At 59.0% G+C, this 24,616-nt stretch overlaps 1 protein-coding gene across 3 annotated transcripts in view; it reads right to left on the bottom strand.

Moving 5' to 3' along the window:
* Positions 1–21,094, bottom strand: part of PFKP (phosphofructokinase, platelet) — a 53,107-nt gene extending 32,013 nt beyond the window's left edge. The window contains exons 1-2 of one of the 3 annotated variants that reach the window (XM_053225198.1): positions 20,893–21,094; positions 8,773–8,846 (exon numbers count right to left, since the gene is read on the bottom strand). In XM_053225198.1, the coding sequence (XP_053081173.1) occupies positions 8,773–8,846; positions 20,893–21,004 (186 nt within the window). In that variant the 5' untranslated portion in view covers positions 21,005–21,094. The remainder of the gene's footprint in view (positions 1–8,772; positions 8,847–20,892) is intronic. The other 2 variants (XM_027073313.2, XM_027073315.2) reach the window with 2 other exon arrangements.
* Between the last annotated feature and the right edge of the window lie 3,522 nt (positions 21,095–24,616).

The raw sequence follows: 24,616 nt of genomic DNA, 5'->3' as shown, positions 1-24,616 counted from the left end.
TGTTCTATTTCACTCCAGACCACCTCTCTCTTTCCTGTTTGTCACACACATAACACCAGGCTATCAACACACACTTGTGTCTGGTATATATTTTTATAGGCTATATAGATACGCATTGTACGTAACACGTAATATGTTATGTACGATATACAACCATATACGTTTACAAAATAGCAATATAATTACAATCGTAAATATAGCAAATACATACTTTATATTTTACACAGAACATAGGTTGCATACAATGTATTATAGTCACATAATGTTTTACACCGTATAGTATGCGAACATCTAAATACACATACACCCATGCACGTGTCACAGTCTGGTGTTCTGTGTGACAAACAGCAGAGGGACAAATGGAATGGACTAAAGTGGGGCAGAGGAGCCGTGAGCAGATTCGCCTTGGAGCTGGCGGGCCTCCCCACGCCTCCTGTACTGAGGACGTGACCCCCGGGCTCAGGCTCCCCACAGCCCCCCAGAACAGGCCGTCTTCGTGGGGCAGCGACAAAGCCTACCGGGTGTGCGTTTTTAGCCCTGTCCATATAACGTATGGGGCTGCCGAGGATGTCTGTGGAGAGTGACGTGGGCCAGGCCCGGCCCCTGGAAGGGGGGCTCCCGAGAGGTGTGAGTTGTGCTGTGCCAGCTGTGAGTCACCAACCACACACGCTGCCCCGGGACCAATGCAAAGGCAGGCCCTCCCTGCTTCTAAGGGACTCCCAGGGACAGTGAGCAGCGTGTTACAAACAGGTAGAGAGACGGGTAGCTAGACAGTAGACAGGCGACAGACAGACAGACAGAGAGCAGGGAGAGGACGCAGAGGGAGGGAGCCTCTGGCCTCAGGACTGCCTGTCACCAAGCCCTGCCAAGTAACTCCCCAGTTTCTGCTAAGAACTAACCCCCCCACCCCCCGTCACTCTGCACGCACCACACGCCATGCCATTCCTCAGATACGGGAACAGCACTCAACGTCCGTGGCGGTGCCGGCTTTCCGAGCTCCGTTCTCCGAAGCCTGGGATGCAGGGACACAGCACGTGTCACCGGACACAGGCCTGCGCTGAACTGGACCCAGCGCACAGCACGATGCTTCAGCCCCAAACCCGCGCGGGCCTGACGACGAGAGAAAACATCTTGAACGAGGCCAGAACGGCAGGTGAAAACCAGGGCCGTCCCATGCACGGCAGGGTGACGCGCGCCAACCCCTCGGCAACACCCAGAGAGCCAACACCCCGCTCCCCCGCTCCGACGGCCGCCAGAGTAATTCCGGCACCCTCCGTCCTGAGGTCACCAAGGACACCCAGGGGAAGGGGCCGTCCCGGGCGCCCCAGTGCCGGCGAGGACGCGGAGGCCGGGACAGTGTCCCCAGCTTGTCGAGGGCCGTCTCCGCTGCACCTGGCTGGCGGCACGGTCCCCTGGACAGTTCGGGCAACTCGCGTGCCCCGCACGGCATTCCACAGCTTCTGCCCCCAGGCGCCTCTGCGGGGAATGCAAATTTCCCTCTGCCTGTATTGTCACCGCCCAGCCTTGAACACTGACTCAACAAAACCATTTCCGAATCCCTTTGCTCCTGGAGTAGGAACATGGGAAATCCTCCTAGAAAACATGACACACATTTGGAAAGGCAGAATAGCCTCCCAAGATGGTTTATCTCGCGCGGCGCGGCTGTCTACGGGAAAGGAAGCGCCCGTGGGCTGGGCCACAGGAAGTGACTGGCAGGGGCCGGGGGCTCGGGCACATCTGAGCGCAGTTTTAAGCCGTCCTTCGCTTCCCAGGAAGACGTGACTAAATCAAGAAGGCCGGTTTTACACAAACGTACCATAATTTACAAGCTCGGACGAGCTGTTTTCCACTGAAGCCTCTTTGGAGGTTTGAATGCCTATTCCAATACAGCCAAGAGCCCAAAATATTTTCTGCCATCCTCTTTGGAGTCTGACTTCAGAGCGAGTTCCATGACTCACACGGGAGTAAAGACACGCAAAAGTTGGAAGAACCACACTGAGTTTCTACCCCAGAGTAACGCTCCCCGCCTGGCTGGCCCTCGTTTGCACGGTGTTGAGCCAGAGACCGACCCTTCGCGGCCGCACCAAGTGTGACGACCTGTGGAGGCTTCAAGCGGCACCTCTTGGTGACGTCCCCAAACGTGCCCCAGACTCTGAAGTCAGTTTGACCCCCTTGGAACCGTCCTGAGCAATGTCCAGGGAGGCCCGGGGGCCCAGTCTGTCCCCAGGGCCCCGTGCTGCCTTCAGAGGTCACTCTGACCTGCATTTTTAGGCACCTGTTAAATCGGCTCTGAGGAGAGTCGGAACCAGTCCACGGTGGGTGGCTTCCTCTCACAAGAGACCTCATACTGCGTAATTTTTTTTAATTAAAGGCCCAGAAGGAAACCGGAGTCCCGTGCTATGGGAAGGACGCTTTGTGATTTAGAAGGCTCATGTTGCAGGCGTCCACCCTTCTCCTCCTTCTGGATCCCGTTTCTGGCATTTTTCGCCCAGCATCTCGCCGTCTGAGTGGCACACGTTCCAGCTGCCAGCGGAGACGCTGTAGCCAAGATCGCGACCGCGAAGCGTCTTCTAGATGTGACCACTGATGCCAGAGACCTCTCCCGGGCTTCTGCTGCCTTGCGTAGATACGTGTTTTGGCTTCCCGCTTTAGTCCTTCACAAACGAGAGCACGTCACCGACAGGACTTAACGGCAAGCACACGAGAGGTGCGCTCTCGACCGCTGGAGGCTTTGGAGTCAGGAAATGCCATCCTGCTAACCCAGGTGGGCGTGAGACAGCGGCGGGCACGGGTCCTCCATGGTGGTGCCCTCGAAGCCCAGGAACGTCAGCTGTTTTGCTACAGGAGGTTCTGGGCGGACCCCCCGGTGACACAGCAGGCCCTCCCAGACCCAGCGCCCAGTTCACCGCACCTCCCCCAACCCCAGGGCTCTTTGGGACCCGGATGCTCCAGCCTAGCGGGCCTGAGAGCGCTCAGGGCGCCGGGACCTCGGGGACGATGCCCCAGAGCCGCCTCCGCATGTGTCCCGCCGAGCTGCGGTCAGACTCTCGAATTCTACAATTGGTTAGAACAGGACGGGCCCCGGCGGAGCCCCACACGGTGTGCCTGTGGAGACCGGCCGGTCCACCAGCGTGCTGCGTTAGCCCCCTGGCGTTATCGGATGTCTCCACGCCGAAGCGGATAACACAGAGTCCCAGGCCGGTCACAAAACCCATGGCCACAGCGGGTCACGGCAAATCAGCATGACACGGCCCCGCGGTGATAACGCAGGGCGGGGCAAACGCCCAGAAGGAGATTATATTTCCGAGATTAAAACACTAAACTGGGAACCGGGGCAAGGCCGTGTCAAGCAGGACCAGCGTGTGGACGGTCCGAGGACGGGTCGCGGAGAGGGGCCCTCAGCGGCAGAGACGCTCAGCCCTATGCCCGTTACCTCTGTCATCCGACTGCGGCTGCGTGCGGCCACAGGACCTTTGTGAACCCAGTAACCGTGCGGACGGGCCTGCTGGAGCCGGGCAGCCGACCCCGCAAGTCAGCTGCAAGGGACACACACTTGACTGCTCGTTTGGGCCATCCTACTACTGTTTTTAGACAGGTGCTTTGTGGGTTAGTAGTTCTGACTCTAAGGAAGTGAAAATGTAGAAACAGTTAAGTGTCAAACCTGCAGGAGAAGAGAGTGTGGTTCTGGTCACCTGGCCTTCCCAGCACTCGGGGTGGAGAGTGGGGGGAGGCGGAGGCGGAGGCAGGGGTGGGGCGGGTCTGAGCAGGCCAGCACGCCCCCCAGAAGTCACCCTGGGCACCCTGGCCTGCTCGCCCCCCCCCGGTCAGGAGCACGGGGGGCACCCACGTCCCACCACACCCGGACGCCCCACGCCCAGCCGAGGAGGGCAGGCCAGGAGGGGACCGCTGCTGTCCCCCCCGGCCTGGCTAGAAAGTGGGGGGTTAGGTGGTCACTGTCTTTCTGCCCCGAGCATGACGTTTCCTGCTTAAAGACGGTGAACGCAGGCAGCCCGTCAGAAGTCACGTGCCCCGTGGCAAACGGGGTTTCTGTTCGGAAGGGGAAAATGACGCCCCTCTGCTAACAGACAGATTGGAGCTGGTTTATCAGGGTATTACGTCAGCTCTGACGAGCAGGGTCTCTGCCTGCAGCCCAAGCCGGCCAGGCCGGGGTCGCGGCTCTGACCTGGCCGAGGCCCCTCTCTCCAGGAAGTCTGACATACGTGCTTTTAACAAGAAGGTCGGCTGCTGAATGTGCTGGGAATCATTCCTGCCTTTATTCAGGGTTCGGAAGACCAGAGATGGGCCTGTGGGTATTTCCAGGTCTGTGTGCCCATGCCCAACTGGTAAGCGCTATCTCAGCGAGGAGAGACTCCGGGCGCCTGGGGTGGGGGCTCAGTCCCCTGAGTGTCCACCTCTTGGTTTCGGCTCCGGTCATGATCCCAGGGTCGTGGGATCGAGCCCCGCGCCGGGCTGTGCTCTGAGCAAGGAGCCTGCCTGGGATTCTGTCTCCCTCTGCCCCTCCCCAGCTCCCCGCCTCTCTCCGTAAAATAAAAAAATAAACACACAAAAAAGAGGAAAGACTTTTAAGTGAGTCATGTTTAAAGAGCTATAGTTTCTGGAAATCTGCAGAAAAACCTTCTGCTAATAGGATTTTAAGTCTGCAGATTATAGGAGACAGAACTGGCCTCCTGTTTCCAGCAACCAAACACAGGAGGAACAGAGGACTTAACGGCCCTCCTCAACCCCGGGACCTCGTCCTGGGCACAGTCCTGTGAAACCATGTGACGTGCTCGTCATCGCCGTCCCCGAACAGCTAGAGACACCTGTAGGTCTCTAAGGAAAAACCCGAGCCCGAAAGGAAAAGGAGAAATAAGCGACAACTGACTCACCAGGTGGAAAGAACGGGTTAATCGGCCACCCGCCCCCTCCTCCCCAGACGGTGCCCAAGGGCTCAGCGCAACAGCACGTGGTCCTGGCCCGCATTTACTGCAGCCAGACAGAACAATCCGGGTGCCAGACCTGGAGCAGGACTGCCAGCGTTTTCCCATCAATACGCTTCCCACAAACTTTCTGCTGAGGGAAAAAACCCCAAAACCCTTCCTTTATGTAACACTAACCCGTTTAACTCTTTAGGCGTGTGGGGAACCTCGAAAGCTCCAGTCAAGCTCCGGGGGCGGGTGGGGGCGGGGGGCTATACACACCGACGGGCAGCTGGATAGCCTGCTGAGTGTGGTTTTGGAGAAAGAAAACCAAACGTCTTGTAAATCTGAGCCCCAAGAGGTCTCGGACGGCCGCCCCCAACGGGGGTCACTGTGCCCACCAGCACCACTGCCCGCGTCTGGAGACACTTCTGTGACGACTGTGGGGAAGGGGGTGGTCCCGGCCGGTGCCCCCTGCCCGTCCTAGGGACGGTCACACTAGACGGGTGGGTAAAGGATGAGCATTCTGCTGCCCAAATGAATTAGGAAAAAAACCCAGCAGATTTCAGAGTCGGTTGGATTTCAAAGACAGGGTCCTTTACGTCGGTGACAAAGAGCTGATGGCACCTGAACGGATTCAGTTCGATGAGATGCTATCGGTTCCCAGTGCAAAGTCCGAGGGTGGGAGGCGACAGAGTTTTGAGTGAGCCCAGGACGGCCCCCCATGGGGACAGAAAGGACAGGCTGTTCCCTAGAATTCCTCTTTTGGGGGTGGGGGGGAGGGGTGTCACGAGAAGCAAGGTGTCTTCTCCCAACAGATGCCTTCGGTTCAAGGGAGCCTCTCTCCAGGCTGCCCCCGTTAGCTCCCCATCGCTGGGACTCACGGGCCAGCCGTTCCTGGGGCCGAGCCACAGACACTGCCCTCTGCTCTTGTCCCCGGCACCTTCTTCCCGAGGTGCCAGTCACCAGTAAAGCACTTATTACACCACCCTGCACACAGACCCTCCCTGAAAGAAATGGGATCCGTTCAGACTCAGGACTCCGCACTGCCCACCTGCGGGGAGGGGCGGGATGCCAGGCTCGCCCAGCCGACAGGACCCCACCCACCCCACCCCTCCAGGGAGGGCACCGAGAGTACGGCCCCAAAAGCGATCGGGACGAAAGCGGGCAGCGGAGCCCACGATGGGGAGAAGAAGTCTGCTTTCCTGTGTCAAGACTCTTCCAGAGAATACCCAAGATGCTCTTCTCCCAAGGAACCCACGTTCCTGGGGGCGGGCATAGCTGATGTGCCCCAAGGCGATTCCTGAACTGGGGACACTGTGAAGTCTGGTGGTAGAGATCTCATCTGACTATCCCATCTCAATACCCTCAGGACACAGGGCCAGTGACGACAAACAAAACCACAACAGAACTCTTAAACCAGACAAGGATTAATGCTGACAGCTACTAGGCCGGATTCAACACCCAAAGGTTTGGCATGCACGCGGCCACCAGGCCCACCGCACGCCCTCCGCCTGTTGACCTGGGCAGCGTGGACATTCGGGGCCAGGTAACTAACTCCCTGTTGTGGCCGCTGTTCTGGGCACCGCAGGGAGCTGAGTGGCGTCCCTGGTCCCCAGGCACCACATGGCGGGAGCCCTAATAACGTGACAGCCACGAAATGTCTGCAGACATCAGCGTCCCCGGGGGTGGTACGTCCCATCCCCGTCACTGGCCGGATGGGGGACTGGGGCTTTCTCCCCAGCTCTGCCCGTGACGAAAAGACACAGAAAAAGCAAAGTCTCTTTTTTTGAAAGACACACACCAGTCAGTTTCTTCAACTATGAAATAACGGAAATGACTTCCTTCCCCTCCCTCCAGCACCCGCAGTCACCCTCCAGTCCCAGTGGCCGCTGGTGACAGAGCTGGAGCCTGGAGAACCCCCACAGCGTCCCTAGCGAGGGGGACAAACACTGTGGGGCCCACGTGCTGCACGCCCAGAGTCCAGGCAGAATTGTCTGCACTGAATCGAAAACACGCTGTCGGTCACAAGAGAGGAACCTGGTCCGAGTCCGCCCCAGCCCCCAGCAGGCAGGAGAAGGGGGGGGTTCCGGCTGGAGCTCCAAGGCAGAGGCAGCCCCTCCCCAGGGTGAAATGGAACCAAACGGAAAGGCAGAGGGCATCGGTGTGCATGCACGCGGTGCCCGGCAGCGGCAGGAACACACGCGGGCAACTGTAGCAAGCTAAACACCCACCGGAGGTGCGGGCTCTGTCCACACCAGCGCCCCCGCCCAGGGCCAACGGCCACAGGGGTGACGTGACCCCGAAGACACCCCAGACAACGCTTTGATTGGGCCCATCCTTTTCACAGCTCCCAAATCGGAGAGACGCAAACCCCAGAGCCACAGAGCCACAGCTCGGAAGAGCAAAGCCAAGAACGGGGCAAAAAAAACACCTTTCCAGCAAACACACAAACTGTTATCCAGCCCGACGAGCAAAGGCTTGTGACCCGCCCCTTCCCAGAAGGAGGAGAGCCCGGGCCAGCTCTGGGGGGCCAGGGCAGGGTGGGGGGGAGGTCAGGGCCTGGAGCCGGTTTCAGGAACCACTGTGGCAAAATACCAACACCCCCCCCCCCCCCCCCCCCACCATGCCTGCCGCACGGGCCATCCCGTCGGCGCCCTGTGCTGGGATCACGGTAATCGCACAAAACACCTAATGGCTTCACACACCATCACGGGTCTCCTGTGTCAGGACATTTGAAAAGTGGGGTGTCACCAGTCGCACGGGAGAGGAATGATCCCACAAACGAGGGGTCACGTAAATGCGAGTCCCCAGTGGTGGGATATCGCAGAAACCTGAAGTGTGGAGAGGGATCGTGGTGGAAAACACTGCACAAAATATATTTGCTGTAGTTTTTTTTTAATTTTAAATGTTTATTTTTGAGAGAAAGAGAGAGCATGAGCGGGAGAGGGGCAGAGAGAGAGGGAGACACAGAACGAGAAGCAGGCTCCAGGCTCTGAGCTGTCAGCATCGAGCCTGACGTGGGGCTCGAACCCACGAACCGCGAGATCATGACCTGAGCCGAAGTCGGACGCTTCACCGACCGAGCCCTCCAGGCGCCCCCCTATTTGCTGTAATTTTTTAACATTCAGATCCCCTTCTAGACTCTCACATACAGTCTTGGGGAGGATCAGAATAAAAGACGAATGTGCTCTTTTCTTTCCGTGTTTTCCGCTTTGTTAGGTTTCATAAATTTAAAACCTAAATAGAGATTATTTATCCCTCATAGTTTTTGACGTAAACGCCCGGGTCCAAACTACACGGGCGCCTCCCCTCCAAACCTCGCCTACTGCTACGTGGTCAGCCCCTGGAAAGTGGGACATCACAGCCCGTGGCCCCCGGCTCACCTCAGACTCTTCATTTGAAGTTGGTACGGAAAGGGTTGCCGGGGAGGTGGTCTGGGTTTCCCGGTGGTGACACAAAGCTCAAAGTGGCCTCTTTCTCCCATTTACCTCAATGTTTATTCACGTTCAGCCCCATAATGAGTGACAGATCACTTCCGTAAGGAAGGAGGGCTGCAGACAAATACGGTCATCCCACGGGGCCAGCAGGTAACACGAAGCGGCATTTTGCGCCCCGTGTGGTCCCCCCCCAGCCCCTCACCCCTGGCACAAACCTCACAGACCTGCACCCAGACCAGGAGTGCGACCTCCCCACTCCCTGGGGCACCCCCCCCTCCCTGCACACGGGGCCCTGCTGTGGCCTGAGGGGCGTGCCCACCACCCGTCATCTCGTGTTGGGTCAACAACGCCCGGGCAAGCGTGAGGCACGGTTCCCCGAGTCAGAGAAAGCGGGAGGGAGACGCAACACTGACCTCATAGATAAAGTACACCTTGGCCCCCACGTATATTCCCATGCGCACCACAGCACGGACAGCAGCATTCATACCTGCGGAAGGAAGGGGACAGAGTCAGTGACCAGACTGTGGCGATTCGCGTGCTGCCATTTAACCCGCTGTGACCATGGGGGACCCACGAGCCCGTGCAGTGGGCTCCTCACACGGACGACGGGCCTGGCGTGCACGTCCGGGGTCAGGGCCAGGCGGCCGGTGCGCTGAGGGCACACGGCCGGGGCGCGTCACTGTCCGAGAGCCCGGGGCACCCTGACGGTCACCGCAGACAGAGGCGGGACCCCGGCCCGGAGGAGTTGGTAGGCAACACAGCCCATCGGCGAGACAGCAGAGGGACCGGGGCTTATCTGTGGTTAGACAGACTCAACTTGACACGGACAAGGGCTGCCTCTGCGACCGGAGGAGGAAAATCGTTATTTCGTTAGCAGCTGGCGGTGTAAAGAATGTCTCAGTGAAGGGCCTTAAATTCAAACTAAGTCACGCCGTTTATTAAAAGAAAAGCCAGACCAATACGGTATGAATAAATACCTCCTCAAGATAAATCTCGGACATGCTCCACACTTGCCCAGAGGACACTACCTAAAGGGGATTAAAACGGTTTTGTGCGACACAGCCTCGTGCTCTCACGACGCCCCGACTCGCTCTCCACGGGAGCCCCACTTTTGAGCGGCGCACCTGGGCCGGGTAAGCCCTGGGGAGAGCAGAGGGAACAGGAAACTGCAAACCCTGTGTCATCACTAAGAGGCCGGCCTGCGAGGCCAGGATTCGGGAGGGGACAGTCGGTCTCAGGCCTCGAACAGGCAGCTCCTGGCTCCTAGCCGACATGCGGGACACCGGGTCGCTCCCCTGCCTCCCCCGCTAACTCACGTTTCAGACACAAATGTCAGGACTGCAGAGGCTGGAGAACACGGGCCACGAAGGAAAGGCCACCCCTGGTAATACACGGAAGGCACCTGGCTCCCAGGAGCGTTACAGACACGGACACGAAATTCGTACGTACTGGGTGGGCAGAGCCACCCAGAAGACAGGCAGAGAAGGTCACAGCTGAGCCACGTCTGAGACCCGAGAACACGGCTGTCGGCTCTCAAAGGCTACAGTAGTCACGTGGCTGGACGAGCATGGGGCCCAGACCTTAGAAATAAGTCCACGTTTAACGCACACATAAAACGTACACGTCCATGGACACGTGCACATCTGCAAGCCATCACTTCCTGGTCGAACCCCGTTTGAGGACCTATGGATTAACAGCTGTTCGGTCCTCCGACCCTCAGACGCTGCACATCAGGGCACAGCCTCCACACCCCCCACGTGCTGCCTTTCCCATGCTCTCCGTGCTGCTGCCCACGCTGAACCCACACACCACGACAGCCTCTGCCCTCGAAACTCGCATTTCTCCCCACGTTTGCCCCGCATCCCGCCCTGGAACGGCTGTATGTCTTTGGTTAGTTACGACACAAGTAATTTATAAACACATTCTTCTTGTTAAAAAACTACGGGGCGCCTGGGTGGCTCGGTCAGTTAAGCGGCCGACTTCGGCTGAGGTCACGATCTCGCAGTCTGTGGGTTCGAGCCCACGATCTCGTGGTCCGTGCTGACAGCTCGGAGCCTGGAGCCTGCTTCGGATTCTGTGTCTCCCTCTCTCTGCCCCTTCCCCTGCTCACAGTCTGTCTCTCACTCTCTCAAAAATAAATAAACATTAAAAAAAATTTTTTTAAATATTACAAGGCACCTGGGTGGCTCAGCCAGTTAAGCGTCTGACTCTTGATTTCGGCTCAGGTCTTCATCATGGCTCATGAGATTTCGGCTCTGCGGGGTCAGCAAGGATTCTCCCTCTCTCTCTGTCCCTTCCTACCCCCCTTCCTCTCGCTCGCTCTCTCAAAATAAATAAGTTCATTTATCCATTTAAAATGTTTATTTTGAGAGACAGAGCATGTGCACACGTGCACACACACACACACACACACACACACACACACACAGGTGGGGGAGGGGCAGAGAGTGAGAATCTCAAGCAGGCTCATGCTTAGCACAGATCAATGACATCATGACCTGAGCTGAAATCAAGAGTCAGATGCTTAACCGACAGAGCCCCCCCAGGCGCCCCGGGGTCTCCTGCGTTGGCACCCACAAACTCGGATATGCCCATGTCCCTGCCCTCGATCCGACAGGGCCTGCACGCGTCGAGCCAAACTCCTCAGGGACAGGGTGTCCAGCACGGGGACTCTATCTACCTGCTCGGCCCCACCTGGATGCTCGACCTTGAATCTCACAGTCGGTCGTCTCCACAGCACAAGCCCACAGCTCCCCCCGAAATGTCACCGCGTCCCAGTCAGACACGCTGGATGCCCTCCCTCGACCTGCAGATGGGGCTCCAGACCCCCAGACAGACTCCCTGCGAGCCCCCACCCACCCCTCGTCCCTGGAGGAGTGGCACAGTGTGGGCTCTCACACCTGTGCGGGCGGCCTGTGGGTCCCCCGCGGCCGTGTCAGGTGGGCGGCTGGAGGGACAACACAGCTGCTTAGCTTCCCCCCCAACAGGCTCCAGGATTCCGGGGCTCACGCTGCAGCCACCGTCACAGGGAAACTGACCCCAAGCCCTTCAACGGCACCATCCCCGGGTGGGAAGTATGATAAACACCGACTTCCGGGCCGTCACCCTCCTGAACGCCCCTCCTTTACAAGGCGTCATTCCCAAGGGGCCCCTCACACAGGCACGATAAATGGCGTTTTTACGCCATGTAAGTGGCTGAAGGAAAGAACTGTGACAAGTAGACATGATCCGGAGGGGACGCCCCCGAGTCCCTGTGGGATAAAAGCCTGCCCCGACTGTAACCTGTCATGGGAGGCCCCTTGCCTGCCTCCCACCCCTGCCTCCCACCCCTGCACTCACCTCTGCACCCCACCCACCCCTGCAGTCACCCCTGCCTCCCACCCCTGCACTCACCTCTGCAGTCACCCCTGCCTCCCACCCCTGCATCCTCCCTCTGCACTCACCCCTGCACTCACTTCTGCACCCCACCCCTGCATCCCACTCCTACACTCACATCCCACTCAGTGCCCACCTAGCACTGGGTATCCCCCTGGGCCCTGGCAGAGTCCCTGGGGGCTTCTGGGGGAGGGAGGAGCCTGAGCATTTCCACCAAGTTCCTGGGGAGGGGCAGACGGAGAACAGTCCAGCCAGTACATCCTGAAAACCCCCTCCAAGACTCACTGGGCTTTAACTCACTTACTTGCAAGTGAGTCATCTAGTGAAGCCAGCCGGCCTCTTGCCACAGCTCGGAGCTTCGCCTGGGGCCTGGGGAGGGGCCATGCCTGTGGCTAATAACCAGCTGGGGTGGACGCTCACAGGAAGCCTGTGGGGTCCGGAGACCCCCTGGGTGGATGAGGAAGTCAGGCTCCGAGCACAGAAACTGAGCCAAGGGAACAAAACCCAGCGGGTAAGCCTTGGCCTTCAGTCAGACTTAGAGCTGGTGCAGATTCTGCAGCAGGAAGGCTGTGCTGGAATCCCCAAAGCCAACCGCGAGGGATCCAGATGCCCCCTGGGCCCCAATTCCTGTCTAAGTGCTCGGGGCGGGGCCTGTGGGTTAGTCAGCCCTCGTGGGTCCTCCTCCCACCGGGCGGGGTTGGGCCCGGCAGGTAGCCACCTTCCAGGGAGGGGACCCAGGAGGACAAAAGCCAGGGAAACGGGAAGACACCCCTGCTCCCCAACAGCTTGCATCACAGGGCTCCTTCCTCGTGCTTTCGCTTTTGCTTCGGTGGCCACGTCGGGGAATTAAAGCAACTCTCCTAATTGTTATCATGGGGAAATGTTATCTTGCTGGCGAGTCAGAATCTTAGTGCTTCGAGAGCAGTCGCCTCGTCGTTCGCAGAAATGTAAACCCGGCCTTCAGGGAATGTGGAGTCTGGTTACGGGCACCCAGAATGACCAAACCTTGGGAAGACGAGGGGGCAGCGAGGTGGGAAATGTGTGCTGGTGACTTGGGACGCAGCAGAAAGATCGGACCCTTAAGTTGTTCTGATCTTACGTATTCGCTGCTTCTCACCAAACTAGGGTGCGGGTAAGAGCGTCTGGTCAGATCTTCCCTCCCTGAAGGTCAGGGAGCGCCGTGGACCTGTTTCCAAACGCTTCCTGAGGTCTGTTCTGATGACGTTTAAACTCTGAGGAATCTTGGGGCGCCTGGGTGGCTCAGTCGGCCAAGCGTCTGACTCGCGGTTTCAGCTCGGGTCCTGATCTCAGGGTTTGTGGGATCGAGCCCTGTGTCGGGCTCTGTGCTGACAGTGCAGAGTCTGCTCGGGAGTCTCTGTCTCCCTCCCTCTCTGCCCCTCCCCTTCCCTCTCTCTCTCTCTCTCTCTCTCTCAAAAATAAATAACAAGTAAACTTAAAAAAAAAAAGAAAAGAAACTTCATCTGTAAGAAGTAAGGGATATGCTGATTCTAATAAAACGGGTGGGGCTCATCTTGTGTTTCCCACGTGATCAGAAGAGTATAATCAACCTCCTGACTTAACCCTCTTAACGGTATGGAGTGATTTTCCCCACTCGTCACCTTCCCTTCCCTAATTAGTCCCTACTTAAATTCCTTTTGGAAAAATAAAGCCCAGCTGTTCAGCCCTCTCACCGGCCTCTGTCTGAATTCACGCGCCTCTTTGTACCGAAGCAGCCGTCAGCGTGTGTCAGAAAACAAGCTAAAGGACCATTCTCTTGCTCTTGCTCCTGCTCCTAAGATTCTCCATTAAGCCTCCCCGTTTAATAATGTAGGTAGGAGGGGCGAGGGGAGGAGGTCACAAAGAGAGCTGTGTCCAGGGGCTGGCTCCCCCGGGATCAGTTGGCAAGCCGGGAGCTCCCCCACATCCTGTGCTATCCACCTCACTGCCCGCGTGAAAAGTCGGGGGAAAACGTGGGCACGCGTTCACTCGTCCAGCCGTCCGGTGCACACGGATGGGGCATCGTCTCCTCGCCAGGCACTGGTGCCTTACATCCCTGGCCAAACAGGACGGTTCCCGGGCCCGAGAAACCAATACACTGCCAAGGAGGAGAGCGCGGGCAGAGCGGGGCTGGGGGACTGGGTGCGGGGCCCGGTGGGGGGTGGAGCGGAGCCAGCGTGCCCGCCCCGGGGAAGCCTGGGTGACAGGGAGCGGGAGAGGCCGGGCACTCCGAGCCTGCCACACGCCGCGTCCCAGTGCCCATCACGGACACCGAGACCACAGCCAGCAGTCCCCTGCACGCCATCCGAGCTTCCCCACGAAGGCTCAGGGGGACCCTTTATATCCAAGCGGCCGCGGCCACCGCGGGGGTTGAAGCCCCACTGTCCCTGGTGCGGCCCTGGACTGTGCCAAGATGCACTGTGGCAGATAACAGAGCACATGTCAAGGCTCAGCACGGAAACAAAAAAGTGAAATGTCCTATTAATGGTCTTTATATTAATGATGGACTGAAATACTAGATTGAATAAAATACACGTTTACAATTAACGTCTCCTGTTTCTTTCCCCTTTTTAAAATTTGTTTATGTTTATTTATATTTTAGAGGTAGAGAGAGAGAGAGCAAGCACGAGCAGGAGAGGAGCAGAGAGAGGGAGACACAGAATCCAAAACAGGTTCCAGGCTCCGAGCTGTCAGCCCAGAGCCCGATGTGGGGCCCGAACCCACGAACCGTGAGATCATGACCTGGGCCGAAGTCGGACGCTCAACCGACCAAGCCCCCCAGGAGCCCCTGTTTTCCCTTCTGTAATGCGGTGGCTACACGGTGACATCCATAATGGGCCTCATGTGGGAGCCTGGTTTCTATCGCACAGCAGTGGAATCTACTTCTGAATCCACACCGTAACAGCGGTGTGGTCTCTTGCCGGGAGCGTCAGAGCAAAGCTCCTTGGAAAGGCAGAGAATATTCCAGGCACCTAACAGCTCATCCCCTGCTGATGGGTTTTCCCTGGACCTCCCATTGTTCACTAGTCTAAGCAAGGCTATCAAGAACATTCTACCAACCTGCCTGCTTCCACCGCTGCTCCCGGCTCTGCCTTTCTTCCTGCCCTACTGTGAGCTCCTACCTGAGGCCAAACCCTCCACCTGCAAAGTCACCAGACCCTCCTGGGTCCCTGCCATAGGGGCATCTTGCCAGGGGCCCAGCTCCAGTCCTGCAACCCTCCAGCTATGGTCCAATCCTGCTCCCCATGAGACCCTAAACTTGGGCTTTGCACCCACACCTCAGGTGGCTTCCCTGAACCCACAAGGCAAATCCAAAGTCCTCACTGCCTGCCCCTCCCCGGAACCTCACCCACCTGGCCCTGACCTCTTCCCCCAGCCCCTGCACGCCCCCCCCCCGCCCCCATGCCGGGGTACTGTGCGCTGGTTCACCCCTCAGCCCCCCATGGGGCGTGTGGAGAGTCTCTGCACACAGGTGTCCCGGGCCTTCCAGAAACAGGCTCTCTGCCGGGTCCGGCTCCCTGACAGAGGGCGTCCGCCGTCTGCCCCGGGCATCACTCCACACCCAGGCAGCCTCGCTCATTGATGGGAGGAGGACACGGGAAGGGGAATCACACCCCAGGAATATTAATCCAGAGCTGAGCCGAGGAGGAAGGGCCGCGGGCGGCCACCGCACCTACTCTGCCAACCGTTTCCCCGTCGAAGACACGTCCGGCCACATCACTTGTTTCCACGCTCTATGCAAGGAGTCCTATGCGTAACCCTCCCAGCCAAGGTCCTCGTCCTGATGGGCCGAGCTGCCCCGTGGACCCCGACTCCAGCGTGTGGCCCTGAGCCGACCAGAGGGACCAGAGGTGCGGTGCCCAGACCCGCGACACCAGAACGCGCCTCAGCAAGACCCCTGGGTGGCTTCTGCGAAACCAGGGAGACAAAGCTCCAGAGCCCCCAGGGGCAGCAGGGCGGGGCAGCGTCCCTGGATGGAAGACCCTCACTGGGGAGGAGGGGAGAGGCAGGGGGAGCAAGAAGGGAGAGGACAGCAGGTGAGCGATTCTGCGGCTTTGTTATGCAAATGAGCACTGGAGGCCCTGCCCAGGGGAGAGTGGGACCCCAGCGGGACCCTGGTGGAGAGCAGGAACCACGCTATTCACCCCCAACAGCCCCAGGGTTCTGGGAGGCCCCGCTCCACACTCTCTCCACACTCTCGTCCTGACAGGTACAACGTGTGTAATTCCATGCACGCTGAGTACATGGCGGCAAAGACATCTGGGAAAAAGAGGGGGGGGGGCCCCCTGGGCAGGTGCACCAAATACAGACAGTGCGCCCCGCGGAGCTTGCTGAGAAGAGGGAGGTGGACACACAGCACCCCGACCATTTTTAACATAAAGCCCCCTGCCCTGTGTCCAAATACACCCTCCTGACCTAATTACAATCGCAGCAAGCACACAGTTTTGGGTCTCCACGTTTGCTGTCACCCCGTCCCGGCCCGTCTCTGTGTTTCTAATGGTGATGGCTCCTGGTGGCCCCTCTGGTGGGCAGAGCGGCCCCCGGGGGCCCCCGGCTCCCCCCGATGAAACGTTTCAATTCCGAGCCAAAGCTGTTTGCTTCCCGTAACCGGGTTTGAGTTTTTCTGAAAGACGACCAAGTGTCCAGAGTCTAAGTCACCTGGGTGTGCCACACGGTGCGTGTGCCACAGTTCCAGAAAACGGTGCGATGGCTGATTGCCCGCGGCGCTCACGGGGTTACCGCTGTGATTCTAACACACCGTTGCCAGGACGCAACAGTTTTTGCTAAATTAATTATTACATCTTAAGTGGAAAAAAAAAACCCGTTACAGAACGCACGCAGACAGAGTTCCAGGGCAGTGAGGGGCCCCAGAGCCCTCGGAGACAAGATGCCCACCGGCCCCCGCTTCCCTCTGCATCGAGCTGGGCTCCTGGCGCGCACAGAAGGAACCCACCCGAGCAGGGCCCAGTGCGGTGTTGCGGCTTCGCGTGTTCAACGGCAGGACCACCCTCCTGCCCGAGGCCCCGAGACCAGAGCCTCACATTTCCGACTACGGTGCTCAAGTTCGAATCTTCGAGGCCTTGGCGTTCCCAGGCACCGCTCTGCAGAAGGACTGCTTTTGATTAGTGAGGTTCAGGCACTGAAATGACTTCATGAGAAAAGGAAGGAGCCAGAACCCCAGTCGCCCGGCATTTTGCGACAGGGAGTGGCCCACAGGCCTCAGGGAGAGCCAGGGGAGTCAGGGGAGCCGTGCAGCAAACACTCGAGAGCCTGCCCCGTGCCGCGTCCTGTGCTGGACCTCAGAAAACGCACTTGGGGAGAGACACTGGGGTCCCCCTCCTCCCGTGCCCTCTGCACCCACGCGGCCCGGCCCTGTATACCACTTAGAGCTGAAGGCAGGCAGCTCCCCACAAAGCCCGCTTGCCCCCGTGTGCACTAAATTAGCACAGAGTAGCGCCTGCACAGCCCAGACGGCAGGTACTCATCCTGCAAGTTATTCTTGCTGATGCTGGAAAGGCTGATCCAGACTCTGTTCATGTGAGCTCCCCGAATACTGTACTCATGCTTGCTTTGCCTCAGGTGAAAGAGGGACTCAGCCTTCCTAGCCTCGCTGCCCTGGGTTCCTGCACCTTCTCAGCTGCACCCGGCCTTCCGGAGCCCACACTCTGAATCATGTTTGGTGAGTGACACAATCTTGCTGGAGGGTGGCTGCTTAGTCATGGAAAGGCTGTCCATCCCGCAAGGTGGAAAATCAGTTTAAACTTGCAGACGTCCTTGCGACAACAGAAGAAACCCAAAGCATGAGAAGAACAATAAGGTCTAGAAACTGCCTTCCTTAAGGGGCGGGGCGGGGGGCTGTGAGAATACAGATGAGGGGATTTTTTTTTTCTTTCTTCTTCTTATTTTTTAAATAATTACACGAAACTCGAGTAGAAAACAAAAGCACTCCATCACTCTGGTATCGACGTGGGACTGCTTCGGCTACCCCAGTGCTATCGCTGTAAAGAGGCGTTTTCTGCTCCCCTCACAAAGCTGTGGAAAAATCATCCGTATAATGTTGAGCAAGCTGGGCTTTGCACACTTTGGAGCGTTAACTTGGACCTGAACTTTACAGCTTCACTGAAGAAAGGCCCCCGGAGAGCATGGCCTGCTGGGAAGTACTGGGGATTGAGAGCTCACAGGGCTTTGCCTAAATCCTGCCAAATGCCACGTATGAGCCACGTGACCTGAACGAAGTCACTCGCGAGTCTGTAGGACCTTCTCCCCACCTCGAAAATGAAGACATACGCACCGTGGAGCAACGTAATGAGGCCTGGAGGCGGGAAGCCTAGCGCTCCCGGCCCCCCAAATAGTAGCCATGGTCATCTCCACGTGGAATCCGACCATCATTCCACACCGGATTAGCAAACTACCTTGTGGGGCTCCTGGGGGGCTCAGTCGGTTAAGCGTCCGACTTCGGCTCAGGTCATGATCTCGCAGTCTGTGAGTTCGAGACCCGCGGCGGGCTCTGTGCTGACAGCTCAGAGCCTGGAGCCTGCTTCGGATTCCGTGTCTCCCTCTCTCTCTGCCCCTCCCCTGCTCATGCGCTCATGCTCTCTCTCTCTCTCTCTCTCTCTCTCTCTCAAAAATAAATAAAAAGATTTCTAAAAATTAAAGAAAAAAGAAAACTACCTTGAAATTAAGGCTTGCACATGCTCTCCTGGATCTTTAGCTATGAGCAAAATTCTCCTACCTTGGCTGACAGAATCTGGAATCAAGATAAAATGGGGAAAGAACAGAGCGTCTTAGACAGCATCTCTAGGAACAACCTTCTCTAGGGGTCTCTAAATCTGCTGCTGCTGAGACTGACCGAGCACACGCCAGGAGGAGCTTTCTCAGACAGAAGGGGATCGAGACCCTCAGTCAGAGCTCAAAATACCAAAGCAGGAGATGCTGCTTCCCATGGAGTTCCAGACAACACGGAGTCGAGGGCCTCAGCTCCGCGGGATAAATGCCCAGACCACGGGAGGCTCTCCCAGGGGCAGCCCGATGCCCACCTGAGAGTGTCAGGCGTTTCCCATTAATCTGACACCACCCGAGCGGCCTTCTCATGTCTGGGTCTCAACGTTTCCTCTCCCAGTGACCAGCTGTGTGGACTCAACTGGCCTCTTGTTACTTACAACTACTCACAGGTGGCTGAGCCAGGAGAAGGGACAGAAAATGCTGACTCTCCTGTGCCATCACCTCGAGTCCGTGCACGTCACCTACCAGGTAGCTGAGCAAGCTTTTGGACGGGGGTTCAAAAGAATGACCCGTCCATGTATTTTCACCAGACACAGAGCCTTAATTGTAAAACAACCTTGAAACTCTGACCCTGAAGCCCTGTGGTTTAAAGGCCAGTTCGACTTCCTGCCCAACGGTGCATCCCCCTGTCGAGGCCCAGATTAAGATTCACCCAGGATGCTTCCAAACGTGTGCCAGCCCACGTCTCCACACGCACGTGCTTTTCAAGCCGCCGGTTGACGGGGAAGCCACTCTGAGCCCCACGGCGACCCCACCCGGACTCCACGTGGCACACCTTGGGTGTTTACTTAAGCGCCAATACAGTGTTCCCCCGTGTTTCCAGGCCGGGCCAGTGCCCTGTCACAACACTTCGCGCCTCTGGAATGTTTACTCCCGGGATCACTTTACTAGGATACTAGGTCACTGGGGGAACTGCTCTATCAGCCGGGGGTCCCCCCTCCGGAAGGGAAGGCGGGCCTGTGTGGGTGGGGGAAGGGGGGCGGTGAGCAGCACGGCTTCCTCCCAGGGTGGAAGAGGCGGCTCCCGCCGGGACTCCCGCCGGGACTCCTGCTCCGCGGTGCGGGCAGCACGCAGTCCCCGCGCCGGGTGCCCAGGGCCAAGGGCGCAGGGCGCGAGGGTGGCGACTGGCCCGGCATCACGTAGACGCGCGAAGGGCGGGGCTGAGGCCACAGCGCCCCAACCTGCCGCCCCCGCGCCAGCCACGCCCGGCTCAAGGGCAACGGGAAGGTCACGGGCGCGGTGGGCGGGGGCGGGGAGGGGAAGTGCCAGGCAGCGCGCTCCAGCATCCTTCCGCCTCGCGTGGCCCAGAAACGCGCCCGCGTCCGGCTGGAGCAGGAGGGGGGAGAAAACACCAGCAGACCCAGCTGGATGGGCGCCTGCAGCCCCGGCCATCTCTAGGCTGCGAGGACGCCTCGGGTCCACTTCCCAGCGGTCGGCGTGCCCCACCCATCGATGCACCTGGGCCAGGAAACCCCACCGTCCGAGAGCCCCTGTGGCCCCACGTGCACCCAGCGCCAGAGGCCGGGCGTGGCCGGGTCACCCTCCCCCCCTTAACTATAAACATCTCTTGGGTGTCCGCAGCCCCGGGCTTGCGTCCCCCTCTCCCCAAGGCGGCCTCCACATGGTGGGGGTGGCGGGGAGGGCTGGAGTCCGCGCCCCGGGCGCTGGCGACGCCCCGGAGTCCCCGGCTTCCTGGTCCTTCCCCCCCCCCAGAGGAGGCCGGCGGGGCGGGCCTAGCGACCCATTCCCGTCTTCGGCTTTGTCAGCGGAGCGGCGGAAACAGGGCCCGGGGCCCCCCGCGCGGGTCCCCTCGCGCTCCCCGCCGCGCCCCGCAATGCAACAGCGGGGAGCCCGCCCGCCCGCGCCGCGCGGGGACGCGAATCCGCAGGACGCGCGGCGGGGACCGGCCGCTCTTCCCGCAAGGGGAGGGGGGGGTCGAGGGGGAGGGAGCCGCGGCATCCGGGGGGCAGCGCTCTCCCCAAGCCTCGGAGGGGCATCGCCCCGCCCTACGACTCCGAGGAGAAATGACCTCGGGAGACCCCGTCCCCAGCCCCAATTTAAAACATAAACGTGGGGGTGGGAAATTAACCGATCTTCCTGATAAAGCGTCCCCGGGCCACAACCCCCCTCCTCCTGCCCCCCCCCCCCCCGCCGCAGCCACCTCTTCCGAGGCCGCTCCGCCCACTCGTGCCCCGGAAGGCCCCCCTGCGGCTCCCGGGCGCCGGGGCGGGCCCCCACCCCCGTCTTATCCGCGCACCCCCTCCTCCTCGCCTCTTCGGGGCTCCCATCGCCGCTCCCCGCTCGCCCCGGGCACCCCGTCCCCGCTTCCCGGGCCCTCCTCCCATCACCCCTCCCCGGTCGGCCGGGCGGCCGCGCACCTTGGGCATCCCCGCCGCTGGTCAGCACACCGATGGCCTTGCCGGCCCCGGAGAGGTGCTCCAGGAACTTTCGGAAGGAGCCCTTGCGGGCGGAGACGTCGTCGTCGTCCATGGCGAGCAGGCCGAGCAGTGCCGGGGCGGGCGCGCAGCAGCCTGGACCCCGCCCGCGCCGCCGCCACTCGGAACCGTCCGCCCCGGCCGCGCCGCGCGCGCCAATGGGCGGCCTGGGGCGGGCTCCGGGGCGCGGGGGCGGGGCCGGGGCGCGCCAGCCGCCGGTGGGGGAGCGCGGCAGGTGGGGGCAATCCGGGAGGGGGGGCAGGCGGAGCGAGCGCGGCAGGTGGGCGGGGGCAAGGCGGGGCGGGGGGGCTCCAGGTGGCACGGGGTGGGGGACGAGCTGCAGGTGGAGGGCGCACCGCTGGTGGGCGGGGCGTCCCGGGTGGGCGGGATCGCAGCGGCTGGGGAAGCCTGGCAGGTGGCCGCGAGCGCCGCAGGTGGCGGGTGTATCCCGGTGGGCGGAGCATCGCAGGGGGCGGGCGTAGCGGGCGCTGGCGGGGGCGGGGGGGAAGGGAGCGGGCGGGAGAGAGCGCGGGGTGGGTAGGGGGCCCCGCAGGTGGCGGGACTGGCACCGCGGGTGGGCGGAGCGTCCTAGGTGGGCGGGATCGCAGCCTTTGAAGGGAGCGCGCCACGTAGGGGGCCGGAACCCCGACCGAGGCGCTCCCCGCTGGATTCTTCCCGGGCGGCGCTGCGGGCGCCCCCCGCTTTCTCTCGGGCTCTCCCTGCTTTCACCTGCGGCCCGGGGCGGGGGGACGTGCCGCGATCCTCCAGTCGGTGGGCAAAAGTCGGCAGCGCTGGCTGGCGGTGTCCAAGCCCTGGGCCCGCCCCCGGCTGGAGGAGAAGGAAGTGACCCCGCGAGGTGGCCTTAGCGACATCCTGGCGCCAGACCTGGATGTCCAGAAGCCAGTGGGCCTGGGGCGGGGGGCGGGAAAGGCTTGGGGTGGGGGGATCTAAGACCTAAGTTCTTACCTAAGGACCCAGACTAGCTCCTGCGTCGTCAGCCAGAAGCTCCCACACTCTGTTGGGAATGTCCAAACCTAAAACATTCCTATGCAGCATGTCGGTGACGGATGGACCGGCCGACTTTTTACAGAGCTCAGCTCACTGCCAGTTACCTGCTTCCGACGTGGAGCCGGTCCCTCTTAGAGGCCTGTGTGACCGGGCGCACGGCCCTGTGCTGGGTCACAGTTACCCCAAAGAAAACCGCTCACAGACGCCCATGGACCGTGCAGGGTGGGGATAGCACACGCCTGAGCCTGCAGCCGCTCAGGAAATGTTTGCCCAGTGGGTACAAGGTGGAAAAAGAGCCCCCGGACTCGTGGAGATAACCCAGAGAACTCTGTGATAGCAACACGAACAACCATTTCTGTAGGCGCCCCCCCAGCCAAGTGATGGGGGTACACACCTTTATGGGGTGCCTGCCTCGTCCCAGCTCCACCTCAGCCCCTAGCTTACCTCTCGGAGCATCAAAACTGTATTGTAAAAGAGACAAGGCTGGAGGTCAGAATTACTGGTGAGTCCCTAAACCGCGGTCATCAGAGCCACCGGGCCTGGTTTCCCCTCCCCCAGCACAACCCCTGAGGCCCACCTTTGGAGTGCGGCCGGCAGTATGTATTTTTAACAAGCCCCAGGAGTGTTCTGATGATTGCCAAGTCTGAGTGACTGCCCGTGAGCCTGAGCAGGGTAGGGGCTGCAGAAAAGGAAGGCTGGGCCTTTGGGGGAGGGTCCGGTAGATGGCTGGTGGGTGCCCTTCACTCTCCCAGGGCAGAGGAGGGAGCCAGGCTGCACCCACAGGCCGTGAACCCCCAGCCTCGGGTGTGTGTTCTAGAATCACTCACCCCTTCCTAGAGCATCCTACGCTTCAGAAAGTTGGTGCACACTGAATTTTATTTTAGCCAAAAGCCCTTTATAGCTTCTTGGACAATTGATACTTTTTAAATTTGAAGTTAGAGATTGGTCATCGTCATTGAATTGTCTGCAACAGACAAAACAATACAAATAAACGGAGTCCAAACGTGACGATAGGTTAAGTAAACTATTGTAAAAATATACACCTGAGGGGCGCCTGGGGGTTCAGTCATTAAGCATCAGACTGTTAGGCCATCATCTCACAGTACATGAGTTCCAGCCCCACGTCGGTCTCTGTGCTGACAGCCCAGAGCCCACGTGGGATTCTCTCTCTTCCTTTCTCTCCCTCAGTCTCTCTGTCCCTCCTGCACGTGCTCTCTCAAAATAAATAAAGAAACATTAAAAAAAGAAAAGAGTCACATGCCTCAAAAAAATACACACTGGAAGTTTTCAATTATTGTTACTATTCTGAAGATAAATATCTATTGACATGGAAATGTGTTCAGGGCATGTCATGAGAGACAAAAACCGCAAGCCTGTGTGTGTGCGTGCACACGTGCGTGCATCTACATGTGAGCAGATGGAGATATTTTTATTTCCTTTTGCTTATTGTGAGAATTCTCTTTTCCTGCAATGAGCAAGTGTGGTTTGGGAATAAACATGTGAGAGTGAGTTAAAAAAGAGATAAGGCCGAGACTTGTCAGATCCCCCAAGGTTTTGTCTGTTTTGCAAAAGCTGAGGTCTATGTGCGTGAACATTACTCTTCCCACCTGTGCTGGAGCTCAGACCCACCGCTCGGAGGATCAGCTCTCCAGCTAAGGTGGAAAGACAGAACCACGTCTCCTTTCTTATTCTTTTTTTTTTTAAGAAGATTTTTTTTTAACGTTTATTTATTTTTGAGACAGAGAGAGACAGAGCATGAACGGGGGGAGGGGCAGAGAGAGAGGGAGACACAGAATCGGAAGCAGGCTCCAGGCTCTGAGCCGTCAGCCCAGAGCCCGACTTGGGGCTCGAACTCACGGATTGCGAGATCGTGACCTGAGCTGAAGTCGGACGCTTAACCGACTGAGCCATCCAGGCGCCCCTCCTTTCTTATTCTTTTGCAACACATGTATCTCAATAGTTTTTTTCAAACCTTCGACTGATTTTTTTTATGTAGCTTTGGCCTTAGGATAGAATCCCTGGTAGGAGACGGGAGATTGCGGGCTGTAGGGACCTCCAGAAGCACATGACCTGAGGGCTAGTTCCCCATCGCTGCCTAAAAGGAGCCCCAAACTTTTGTGGCATACCAGCACACTCTCACGTCACAGGAATAACTGTCCAGGGGTCAGGGATTCAGGCAGCTCTGTTAGCCGCTGCCCAAAGTCTGTCACAGGCTGCAGCAAGGCGTCGGCCGGGGTCTCAAGGCTCATCTGAGGCTCCGCAGGGAAGGGTCTGCCTTCTGCACACAGCCCCCCACGCTGCTGGCAGGATTCTTTTCCTTCCGGGCTGTTGGTCGAAGGGCCTCAGCCCTGCCCAGGCTGCAGGCTCTAACTCTGTCCCTCATCTTGGCAATTTCCTTCCTTTCCGACCATGGGGACAGCTTGGAGCTAATCGGCAAGAACACTACATAGCCATCACCCTTTTCCGCATGCCTCACATCCCTTCTCCTTCTTCCCAGAATTTGGTAAGTCCTCGAACCAGTGCTCAGTCATCTGCTAGACTAGGGAATGCCTCGGCAGCCCCTTCCTCCCCCGGCCTGCTGTCTTTCTGTGTCCTTGTCCACGTTTAAAAATAATTCTGCTCTGAGTCTAACGGCCAAACTTTAAATTATATATAGAGC

The sequence above is a fragment of the Acinonyx jubatus genome, chromosome B4 (assembly GCF_027475565.1).
Source record: "Acinonyx jubatus isolate Ajub_Pintada_27869175 chromosome B4, VMU_Ajub_asm_v1.0, whole genome shotgun sequence".
NCBI classification, from domain to species: Eukaryota; Metazoa; Chordata; class Mammalia; order Carnivora; family Felidae; genus Acinonyx; species Acinonyx jubatus.
Note: the sequence above shows the minus strand (reverse complement) of the source record. Positions and strands in the feature narration are given on the sequence as shown.